Source organism: Branchiostoma lanceolatum, chromosome 4 (genome assembly GCF_035083965.1).
Source record: "Branchiostoma lanceolatum isolate klBraLanc5 chromosome 4, klBraLanc5.hap2, whole genome shotgun sequence".
NCBI lineage: Eukaryota > Metazoa > Chordata > Leptocardii > Amphioxiformes > Branchiostomatidae > Branchiostoma > Branchiostoma lanceolatum.
In genome coordinates this window covers 11781900-11794698 of record NC_089725.1, presented here as the reverse complement: position 1 = coordinate 11794698, position 12799 = coordinate 11781900, and the positions used below count along the sequence as shown (strand labels likewise).

At 42.1% G+C, this 12799-nt stretch overlaps 1 protein-coding gene and 1 long non-coding RNA gene across 11 annotated transcripts in view; one reads left to right on the top strand and one right to left on the bottom strand.

Annotated features, from left to right (window-relative positions):
* LOC136432590 (vasodilator-stimulated phosphoprotein-like) overlaps positions 1-12796 on the bottom strand; it is a 48916-nt gene extending 36120 nt beyond the window's left edge. For 8 of the 10 annotated variants that reach the window (XM_066423983.1, XM_066423984.1, XM_066423987.1 and 5 more), the window contains exon 1: positions 6119-6252. In XM_066423983.1, coding sequence (XP_066280080.1) covers positions 6119-6192 — 74 coding nt within the window. In that variant the 5' untranslated portion in view covers positions 6193-6252. Of the gene's footprint in view, positions 1-6118; positions 6253-12415 lie in introns of those variants that run through there. The other 2 variants (XM_066423993.1, XM_066423986.1) reach the window with 2 other exon arrangements.
* LOC136432588 (uncharacterized) lies at positions 218-3757 on the top strand. Its single transcript, XR_010755545.1, has 2 exons — positions 218-853; positions 1509-3757. It is a non-coding gene; the product is annotated as an uncharacterized lncRNA (long non-coding RNA).
* Positions 12797-12799: the final 3 nt, after the last annotated feature.

Here is a 12799-nt window from a genome sequence, read left to right as displayed (position 1 = left end):
TACATTTTTACAATTGTACATTTTTACCAATTAACCATCATTCTGACTATATCGTAAGAGCTTCTTGAATATTAGCAAAGCAATTTCTTTATAGACATGTTTTAGGACAAATTTAGGTCAATATTCCTTTATGACAATTTCAACAGTTATGTTCCAATTGTGTAGTTCTGTAATATCTGTATATGGATATCAGATGGTAAATGTGGTAAAAAGGTCAGAGGTCACCACGGAGAATGGCTGCCTTGTAGGAGAGCTCTGTCCAAGAGGGCCTGCAAACATCGCAATCCTCTTGGGCAGTGGATCCTAGCGGCCTGTATCCGTGTCATTTACTTTAGGTAGGGTTTACAGTGCCTTTTGTGTTCTCTCTTTTGTTTATTTTGTTAGATAGAGGCATTATTTTCGAGCGGGCGGCGTGGGCCCCCCTCCCACCCTGCACATGTTTGGTTATTATTTCATTGACGTTTTCCTAAGTTATTCTATTTTGAGTTCTCCGACGTTTTCCTTTGTTACTACGTTTCAAAAACGTGACCTCGACCTACGTACTACCGTACCACGGTGAAGCCTCGGGTCGCAGCGAGGTGGATGTGCAGTACTGGCGGACGAGCTGGAACCATTCTTCCTGCCAACGGCGGCACTCACAGCGACGCTGGGCGCACGTACCTGTATTCTACGTTGCCGGCCAGGGTCAACCAGTCCAGTTAGCGGACAACTGCGGAGTGGTAGATGCGGCGAATCACCACAGCACAGTGTAAACACTGAAGCCATTCGAAACCACGAAGATGTCCTTCCGTGGCAGATCGATTGTAGCTGGTGGCGACCAGGCTAAATCCAGCACCAACCTTCCCTCCTCCAGGTCAGTGGAAGTTCCCCCCTCCCCTCCTGACAAGGCTACTAGGAGGAATTTCACCTCTGAAAGAGGTCTTCTAACACCAAGTAATTCAATCATCTTGTCAACTTTGAACTGTAGAACTCTTGCTCACCATTCCGCTAAAGCAGAGCTAAACAAGCTTATGACAGATGTTATGATTACTGCTGTCTGCATTCAAGAACATCGTATTACGCATACCGGTCATGAACCAGTCATTGTTGCCCAGGACTTGGGTTCCAACACACTGTTTACTTCGTCTGCTCTTAAGAACTCCAATAACTCAACCATTGGGGGCGTGGGCATTGCAGTGGCTACATCTATACTTCCCCTAGTGTCATCAGTCAATAAAATCTCTGACCGCATAGTAGCAATGACTATCAGAGGCAACCCTAAGACCATACTTGTTTCTTGTCACTCTCCTCACAGTGAAAGAAGTGAGGACGAGATTGTGGACTTCTACTCCACGCTGAGCTCCTTTGTTCAATCGACACCATCGCATGCCATGTTGTTTATTGGTGGAGACTTTAATGCTAGGATAGGGAATACATTCTCTTACCATCTAGCAACAAATCGAAATGGACAACATCTTATTGAGTTTATGCAACAGCACAACCTCATAATTGGTAATGCCTCATTTCAGAAACCCAAGACAAGGCTGTGGACATGGAGATCCCCCCAAGGGAACCTGGCACAGATTGACTTCTGTCTTTACAGAAGGAGGTGGAGAAACAGTATTAAAGACTGTCAGGCATACAATTCTTCCAACCCCATTGGCAGCGACCATAGAATGGTGTCTACTAAAATACGTCTCAGCATCCGTGCGCCTAAAATCTCATCTCGTAAAAAGTTGTACTGGAAAGCAGTAAGGGACGACGAAGCTCTGGCAAGAAAGATTGACACTTGTATTTCCCAGAACTTTGCTGAGCTCCCAGAAGACTGCAAGTCGTACAGTGAATTTGTGAGAATCTGTAATGAAGTTGGATCCAAACTGCTCCCTCGCAAGCCGCCCAGGGACGCCAACCTAACCGAATGCCCTGAAGTTGTAGCTGCACGACGTGCCACCCTTCGTTCTGCAACAAGCAATGTTCAAGCTGCCCAGACTAAACTTAGAGAGACATATGACAAAACTACAGACAATAGAATTTGCAAAACACTTCAATCTTTTGAAGTGTGCACAGATCTGGAACACATGAAAGCCTGGAAATTGATCCGCGAGCTGTCAGGCAAGAAATCCGGAGTCATATTCATCCAGGGTGAGGATAGACTCAATACTTGGAAAAACCATTTCTCCAAGTTGCTCTCTGCCGAAAACCCGCTGTCCAACTCAACCGGAGTGTCAATTTCCCCAGTGTTCAACATGAACAACAACATCAGTTGCAACCCTTTTTCACAAAATGAAGTAGACATTGCCCTTAAGCAGATGAAACCAGGGAAGGCTCCTGGGCTTGATGGCCTACCTTTGGAAGTATGGAAACTCCCCAAGACCAGTGAACGTCTCACATTTTTCTGTAATCAGACCCTAGCCGGTCACAGACCTCCAGAGTGGGGTCGTGCAGGTATTGTACCTGTTCCAAAGAAAGGAAACTTGACACTTCCTGACAACTATAGAGGAATTTCCCTCACCCAAGTGGCTGCAAAGGTCTACAACCGCCTTATACTGAATAGACTAAGACCCTTCATCGATAAACTACTTCGTCCAAACCAAAATGGATTCCGACCTTCCCGTTCAACATCAGGACAAATCCTGGCTCTCCGTAGGATTGTGGAAGAAGTCCAGAACCACCAGAAAGAAGCAGTTCTCATATTCATTGATTTCAAAAAAGCTTTTGATTCTATTAATCGTACTACTATGTTTGAAATTCTGTTAGCATATGGCATACCAACCTCAATAGTTAATGCAATCAAAATCATGTATGACAACACATCTGCCACAGTTCTCACCCCAGAGGGGGAAACTGACTTCTTCAAGATTGACACAGGGGTCTTACAGGGCGATCCCCTCGCACCTTTCCTTTTCATAATCGTTCTGGATTATGCACTCCGCAAGGCCATCAACGCCGATGATGGCCTTACGCTACAAAGGAGACGGAGTTCCAGGCACCCAGCAGTGGTCATTTCAGACTTGGACTTCGCAGACGATATTGGTCTACTCGAGGACACTATCCAAGCTGCACAAGACCTCCTATATAGGGTGGAATGTGCCACTCAGGAAATTGGCCTCTATCTCAATTCCTCAAAAACCAAAGTGATGCACATAAATCCAAGTGACCACCCTCAGGCCTTACTAGCCAAAGATGGGTCCACTATTGAACGGGTTAGTGACTTTAAGTACTTAGGCAGCTATAGTAACTCTGTGTATGATGTCAATGTTCGTATTGGCCAAGCCTGGGGTGCATGCCATGCCCTAACAAAGGTATGGAAAGCCCCCATTCAAAACACCACAAAGCAGAAAGTATTTAAAGCATGTGTAGAGGCTATTTTGATTTACGGTTCAGACTCATGGACACTAACTAAGTCTCTGTCCAAGAAACTGGATGGTAACTACACCCGTCTGCTTCGTTATGCTCTGAATGTACCCTGGCAGAGTCGCATAGGAAACAAAAAAACTGTACAATGGACTTCCCCCGATCTCTAGAACAATTCAGAAAAGAAGACTGGCCCTTGCTGGCCATGTAGCACGTCATGAGGAGATGGCTGCCAAAGTTCTCCTCTGGGAACCTGATGCAAAGAGAAAAAGGGGACGACCGAACCTGACACTTAAGAAAGTCTTGGAGGAGGAGGTTGGGTTAAAGGACTACAACCTGCTAGCCGCCATGCTTGATAGAAATGCATGGTTAGACATTGTGAATGGCACCTCGTATGAGGACGACCTGAACTGAACTGAACTGAAATGTGCTAACATTGTAACAGCCTATAGTGATAACACTATCTGGTGCAAGGATAGAATACATATGCTACCAGTAAAATAGAAATTATGTACTTAGGAACCATTGGAGGATGGAAATCCTGTTAATCCCACATCAGAACATGTTTTGAAAGGCTCTGATTAGAATAGTCATGTAATCTTAATCTTTCATAGCCTCCCTGTATTTTTGTTGGCATGCCTGAGTCAGACAAGATGAATAATTGATACACGTACACGACTACTTACAGGTGCAACATACGACATCATCCTTCATGGGGATGTCATCCGGACACACAGGTTACATAATTGTGATGCTGAACACATCGGCCTTTCCATGCAGATTCTACCCAAACTACAACATATACCACTTTACTTGCTATTTTTCTATTGCCATAGGGTAACTGTCACTAGTGTTAGTCGGTAAGGGGAAATGTGATTAACATACAGCAATTAAAAAAGCTTATACATCAATACAGAAAAATATGCATCACCCTTTCAGTACCATTTCCTTTGACTGTGACATAATTTCCTACCCATTTCCTGGCTTATTGGTTGACAGAACACAAAAGGTTTTGTGATTTATATGATAATAAATGGATGCACTTGCTGCTTGGGAACCTTATTGATCCAGTCTATCCTGGTGTGTCATGATTGAAATATGACGTCTTCCAGCCATACTTTCCTGTATGAAACATAGCTTCAAATGGTCTTATAACTAATAAAGAGCTGTAATTTTAAATTCCTCAATATCTATAAAGTTTAACATTTAAATGGTTTATCATATTAAAGCACAAGACCGTTGGAAACATATTTATGATTTTCTATTTGGATTCTTTGAGCAATAAATCAGTACTTGACATCTTTCCTAGAATGTTGTCATAGTTTATACATGTACATGTACTATCAAAACAATCTATTCACTATTGTTTGTTTTCATTTTTCAAGATAGATTTCTAACAATCTTGAGAAGCTTCTAGATGGCTACCCCTAACTTTCAGAATGGATAAACCATTGGAAATGACCATGGCGAGTCATAGCAACTCCAGATCAAAGTTATGAACAATGTTGACCCCAAATTTTGAAATGATAACTATATCAGTTGATTTAGAGAGATTTTCCATACTACAGAGATTGACCCAGCAGGACATAACTGAGATCTAAATCTAAACAATCGAAAACACAGAATAAGACATCATCATGACTTGAGAAATATTTGCTTTGAAATATAAAACATATTTACTGTTTTGTTTTCAACCGAGACTATCTAAAACATTTGTGGATGTCAGGCGGGATTAACTTATTGGCCTGGAAGCAGACCTCACGCCAGATATGGAGAAACGGTCTTTGATCTGCAACACCAAAGTCCTGACCATGTCGGACAGCGTCCATCTGATATTTCCATAGTAGACCAGCTACTCAGACAGTATGCACCTAAAGCCTCCCCTTGACGTGGAACGTGCTATCTGTCGATATGATATTACTCTGATTAACATGCCGAGATGGCCCAACATAGTAGCTCTCCGTACATACCAGTATAGACGGTACCCTACCAATAACAAACAGTAGATGTATCGGTACATATATGTTAGTGCTATTTCTCTCTTGGAGATTTGTTTACTGGGCTAAATATGATGCAAATAGCTATGACAGATGCTTCACTCATTGCCAGTCGGACATAAGATCGGAGACCTTCTTCAAAAGGTTATCACTATATCAGACTACTGAGGGCACAGCACAACATATTAGGGCTTGGCATTTCAGGTCCTGTCTGACTAACGCAATATGAATTGCTCAATACGCCATGTTTACATGTGAAATATATCTTTGATCAACAACAACATTGTAAAACTTCTACTGAGAAATGACATCAGGGATTCTGTGCTGGCTGGTATATACATTTAGATATGATTCTTTAAGTGTAGTTGAAAAAGCTAACCTCATAAAACTATCACTGTAAGACTAGTACATACGTACATTGATTTCAGAGTGATAAATCAAAGGACAAACAATGAACTCCCAGCTTCATTAACATGATAGCAGAGCGGCACACAGGTGGATGGCACATTTGCGATATGCATACATGCACTTCTGTTAAAAGCTAGAACCATTTCTACCACTGCAGCTAAGTAGGGAAATATCATCAGCATCATCCTGACACTGAACTTGGAATGAAAATACCAGTAACATTTGAGCCCATAAATCATTGTATCATACAGGCGACCATGGCCGTGTGCAGGGTTTGACCCGACACTGTTGCCAAGCGCCACCATTCTGCTGAAGGAAATTGCTGTTTCCCGATGCATCCCATGAAACACAAAACTGCCAAACAAGTTGGTTAACTTTACCTTCTTCTGTTCGGTGTGGGACTGGAATATACCATGTTGTTCCTTGGCGAGGAAGGGAGGGTTCGCTCCGGCATGCTTTGGTCTCCTCTCACCGGCACAGTTACTGAAGGGGACTGCTCTGGGATTTTTGACTTCATTCCAAACTGTAGGCCAAAGGACAATTCCATTTGTGGCCAGACAGCTGCCATACGGGGAGGGGGGTGGCGGCCCTGCCCCGGGACAGAGGTGAAAATGTCCTCTCCTTGATTTAGAAAGGCTGAGATGGCGACATGGGTGTGGTGGGTGGAGGTGAATCACAATCTTCCGCACCAATAAGACCATACAAAGATAGCATGCAGGGGGGATATGGTAGATAGGGCCAGGATTTGATAGTATCCAGACTACTAAAGTACATGTAACAGACTTGAGCAATATATTCATTATACTGACAGCATTTAGGATTGGGTGGAATGTTGATACGATGCAGTTGGGCACAACCATTGGAATGAACCACAAGCCATTACTGCTACATTTTGAACTTCAGAATGAAGACTATATACTTTGTAGTCTCTATGGAAAAATGTGTATTTCCAGAAATTCTGTCCTCAAAAGTTAAACCTTGGTTATGTTTGTGTTACGTGATATCTCATGTAAGAGACAGGATCTTGACGTCAACTGATGCTGGGTTTGAATTAATGGTCCTGATGTCAAAGGACTAGGAGAGATCCAGTGAAACATCTACCAGACCAATACATGAGACACTGGGCAACATTAGAAGGGGGAGGAGAACAATGAAACGAAGACATAGGTTATATAAAAACAACAACTGAGCTTAATTGATTTATGATAATGCCACTGGATATTGACCCCGGCACGGTTGATGTGAAAAGATATAAGTTAGTAGCAATTAAGAAAAAAAGTCAATTTAGTACCCAAAGTGTCTATCTGCCACAGAGAAACAGTACATAACTCCATGGTCATTGCTTCTATCCTTTTCCATCTGTGAAGTTCATGATGACGTTAATGACATTTTTCACAATTACATATCATTGAATTTGTCACTGATAGTACAACCAAAGCACACTTTGTTGAATGGCTAAAGTTTGAATATATAACAGTCCAATGTAACATCACTGCTAAAGAGACGGGGGGTATTGGGGGGTATTGTGTCTGCGAAGGAATATGTAATTTTTCTATTGTCTTGCCCCTCCTCTGACCCCCCCCCCCCAAATTTCCTCCTGAAGTGGACCATGTCCAGCCTCCCTATGCCAGACACAACATGTTTACAAAGGGAACCAGTGGGTTATCAGTCATCAGCATACTCTTGGGTAGGTAAGCAAGGAGGAGCTCCTGCATGTGTTTATACAGGTGGTATGCCATCACCACTTCCCAACCTGAGCCACATGCTGACATCTTCACTTCTGGTGCCACTCAAAAGCACATCATTCCTCAGACTCTAGCTGTGTTTCTAATGATGCTTGCCATTTAACAGGTCACAAATCTTGTTCTATACAGGTGACAACCCACAGGTGAATGACTCCAGACTTCTACAAAGGTGTTTGGTGTAAACGGGTTCAGTGTTCTACTTCAAGGTCCCGTGACTTTCAACAAGAGGCAGCTCAGGTGGAACAGGGGAAATCTCTCTAAAGCGGGTCAAAGGATTAGATTTCACACTTCCACATACCTCTATTTCCAGTCATCTTAAAATAGAGCGATTTCGAACAACAACCTGTTCTAGACAGAAGTTTGTCTGAAACTTTGAAACAACAACTACCATTGTCATTATAGACTAGGACTACATTTACTACATATCATACAAAGAATCAAAATCATCATTACATTTGTGCAATTTGACATAACACTCAGCCACAACTGTCATCATCTCATCTGGTTGTGACGATATCAACGGCCACAACTGTAGGCTTACAGTTACACAGACAACATCCTGTAGGCAACGTCAAATCCTGCTGGTGCGTTATGACAAAGGATGGTCATATAGATACCTTAAAATACCAATGCCTAGATGAAAAGAGCAAACGCTATTAAGATCTCCTGACTAGGAGTACTGCTGGCCCTTGGCAGCCTCCTTGATGAAGTCCTGATTAGATAAGAGAGTATTAAGATTGCAAGGTGGCAGGTATCCTCCCTCTGTGCATTTTTGTGTGTCTGATGGTCCCTGTCAATCCACAGCTAGTACACAGGAGGATGTTGGTAAACAAATGCCATGTTGGCCTGCTCTGATATGCTATAGGAGTCATGCAGTGGCTGCACATAAAGAGTTAATAGGTTATGAGGCCAACCACAGAAGACAGTGACTCAAGAGGGATGAGTGTGGCACAATTTATCGTCAACTGATGACAATCTATTATACAAATGTGTGCAAGCACTTTCTATCAATCTCTGGCATTCTAAACAAGTGAATGGTAATCAAGTTCAATAGTCCTTTATCAGTTTCTTTTGTCTGATAAGGTTGTTTATACATGTACAACCTAGGCACAGCCTCATTACTCTGGCTAGGTTATCTACTGGCTGAGCCTCAAGGTGAATATTCAAGGCATGCATTTACAGCAATAATAAAAAAACATAAAACTCTGCTAGCCTGATTCGAAGGACTGCCCAGCTTTCTCTTTTTTCTTTGTTCAAAACTGACCCCTTTTAGAACTTTTAGAACAAGTTTCTGAAGTGTTGCAGCTGTTACATGTGAACTGTACTTCCATCAATTGGACAACAGACCTTGGTTGACATATGATGTTGATGAGGAAACTAAGACCACTTCTCATAAGTTCTCTCATAACATAAACATACTAGTAGTCTACATGATAACACGTAGTGACTAATCTGTATAATACATGTACATGTAAACTACTGTACTTACTTCATCCCTTCAGTGGTCACTGGTGGCACTCTCTTTGTGTTTGACTTGTGGATTTACTAAGAGTAACACCAGCCCAAGACTGTCCTTCAGCAGGATTATGGTAAGGCCCCTGACCACTACCTAGTTGGACTGGGTAACAGAACAAATCAACAATAGCACACTTCCTCTGTTCCTCATGCTTTAGGCAGTCGAGATGTCCTGTATAGCTTCCTTGTCAACTTCTCAGAATCCTAGCTGTCAGTCATACAACTATCCCATGAGTCGACATCAAAGAAGATACTTCTATGCCTCCATACCATTCAATGATCATTAAAATTCCGGTAACATTATACACTTTATAGAATTAATGTCAGGGGCCAAAAAAAGACTTTAACACCCATTATGCACTGAAAGGTCAAGTATCTTTATATGCTTAAGAACTTTCTTTCAAAAGCACTGTATTCTCTTTTGCTTGTCAGTAACTTAACACCAAAGATAAATACACACATGTAAACAGCATCAGGAGTAAACCAGTCTGAAAATTCTAGCTGCTATGGAAGATATACAATGTACTAGCACAACTATACAAAGAAGAAGATTTTTTAAATGCCATGACACACATGTTCCCTAGGTCACAACGACCTTGGTCTGTTAAAAATCCTGCGAGACCACACTTCTTCCATGTAAGCAGCCATCATCCCCTCACTGTGTATCACAGAGCCATCTGACAAGCCCACCCAAAATGACCCTTGACCTCCATTTCAAAACAATGTAAAGCTTTCTAATCACACACACATATTGCTGGGGGCTACCAACTGCACATACTTTCCACTCTTGAGCACAGTCTTACTTTGGTTTAGGACTGAGGTGCAAGATTTAAGACTGTCCTGGCTTTACAAGAATGTGGTAAAGGAATCCGAAATCTTTTAAGGTGCTGAAAAGTTACAATTAACAGCGTTACTGGCCTGATTAAACTGCAAGACACAAACAATAACCCTGAACACCACCCCAGGCCACAAGATCCTGAAAAGTGACTCTTGTGAAATGGGTGCAACCCGATCATGTAGCTGGTCCTAGGTTTGTCTAACCTGCCACTTGTATATGCCTGTCCTGTGTCAACCATATGTCTGAACAAGGGGGTAAACAAACATGTACACACCATATATCTCTTACCACAAAAGGGCGGCATGAACCAAGCTGGTTCCTTGTTGGTACGGTGCTTTATTCTTCTCAGTACTTCACCAAGTCAAATTCAAATGGACAAAGCGGGCTCCATTTACAACTTTAAAAAATGGTTCAAATCTATAAACTTTTTTGTCCACAATCAGCAGCCTTGTGGGAAATCTTTGACCATGGCTAATCATGAGATTCTGTAAGTTCTAAACCATAGATGGCATGTTATTAGAGTGTGATAAAATGATTTCTTATTGAAAATCAGTTCACATACTCAACCAAGGATACTAAGACTCGGTAAGAGGAGTTATTCTAATTTGATACGATGGAGTGCAATTCTGAAAGGCAAATTCTGCAGGACATATTGATTTTCTGACAGACAGACAGACAGCATACTGGTGATGCAGGTCAACTTCACTGTACATCAAGGAGAAGAACAGTTTAGATAACAGCACTGTTTTGTTTTGTTTCTATAGGCAATCTTTCTTCCATCATACTCATAATTCTGAAGAATTTGTATAGAACATGATCACTATAAGGATACAACACTGCGACGTTGAACAAGGGATATATTGTAAATTTATACATGAAATACCTACACTATATATCATTACCTTGCTGTTCGCAAGGGGTAAGAAATATGGTTAGTGCTACAGCTGGTTTAACTCTGCGCTGTATAAACTTCGTTTTGGAATTTAAACATGTTAGAAAAACAAGGTCGGCTGGAACAGACCATTGCCCAGAATACAAAGACCACAGATCAAATGGTCCAAAATGCCAAGGGCATTGGAATGTTTTCAGAAGACCTCACACTTTGTTGAGAAAATTTTCAGTATGAGGACTTTGGCACTGAGGGCCGATTGTGCTCCCATGTTCGCTGAGGCCAGGGATCTAAATCTTGCAAAGAAAGAACACACTTCTTGCGGGAGGAATAATTTGGGAAATTGAAGGCTAACACGGGTGATCTTAGTCCCCGTGTGCATCTATTCCAAGACACATGCAACATAACTCGATGTTTTCATTTCTGTCACAGAAACGTGAGTGATATGGGACGAATCAAAAGTGGGGTATGGCAACCTCGGTGACCCTCTCATTACTTCTCAATTGCCTGAGGTCCTGCCCTGTTGACCATACAGCCTGGGTGTATAAAGTACATTGTGAAAAGAAAAATGTCACAAGAATTCTACCGAGCGCAATTAAGGACGTGTGACACAACTACTGACACGTCACCGAGAACAACTGACAACAAATTGAACGCACAGATTACGCAAACACGCAGACCGAAGACATCTCTGGCATTGCCTGGGGAGGTCATGGAAGAGTCACATTTCTTCTAGACTTCATACAGAGGAAGTCGTCAACAATTGACAGGTAGACCACTTCCTGAAACGTTGGCATTTTTAAACAGTGATATGATGAAGAGACAATGTAAAGGAACGTCGAGGAACAGAAATCAGTCTGTGGATGAGAATCAGAGTCAGACAGCCACATCCTGTCCACGCTGGTGTCATCATGGTGGCAGGGTTCAGAGTGGACCTAAGAATAGCCCAGTCGTGGCATCACTTATGTTTCAGCATGAGTTCCAGGAACTATGCCAGTTATCCATCTACAGGAATGTTGACCAGAAATAAACTATGTGATGTTACAACACCCCTGGCCAGATAGTAGTAAGCGTGGTAGCTTCGAGGAGAAAGCCTTACCAAGCGCAAGTGCACAATTTGTTTTAAAAACATTTATTGATTTATTTGTTCTTAGGTCATTGTTTACCTTGTCATATGACAGAAGTCTGATACACTGTTGTGGGGTAGTATTTCACAAGTACATGATCATATTCGCACACACACACACACCACAGCTTACAGTAAATGTGTTCTATGGTACACATCTGATAAGCATGCATGAGCTGACATCATAAATATTCTATATCAGGAAGTGTACAACCATAATTGGAAGGAAACGCAGGTGTTTACTGTAAAAAAATGTCGTTGTTTCAACCGTGTGTGTAGTTTTGTAAAGTGAGGGAAGAAAACATAAACAAGTACAGCAGCAAAATATAATTGATGCACAACATAACGTTACACAGTGAGTCGGTTACAACAATGGCTTCATAGTATTTAAAGACCATCACGTGTACCGTTACATGTATACGCCTGCGCTTGGAGCTGGATATAACATAACAAGAGGAAAGAACAAGTATCAAAACATATCAGCCCTATGATACATGATCTAGATATCTGAAAATGTGAGTTTATGGCTAACAGACAGGCGGAAACACAACAGAATGCTCTCACCTCATGGCTTCCTGTTATTCCAGCCTACAAAATGACAGACGAACTGAAGGAACCGTCCCGCAGTACTGGGCACAATATCTCGTCTCAGTCAATTATCCTGTGGTATTCTTTAAAACCGACGCTTCCGACTTCGTCAGGAGGTAATTCTTCCTGATCTGTGTGTTCTGGATGAAGCTACACTGTGAAAGTGAGGAGGAAAATCGCTTCCGACCAGGCCCAGCCCGCAACTCATTTCACATGCACGGCGCCATCTTGGATCTTTGTGTCAGACAGCAAGCTGGGAGATGTCCACAAAAATATCAACACACAGAGACTCCGACCTCTAGACGAGTGCCAAGATTTTTCTTCAGGAAGGACGCGAAGAGGCCGAGTTGTTGAAAAAAG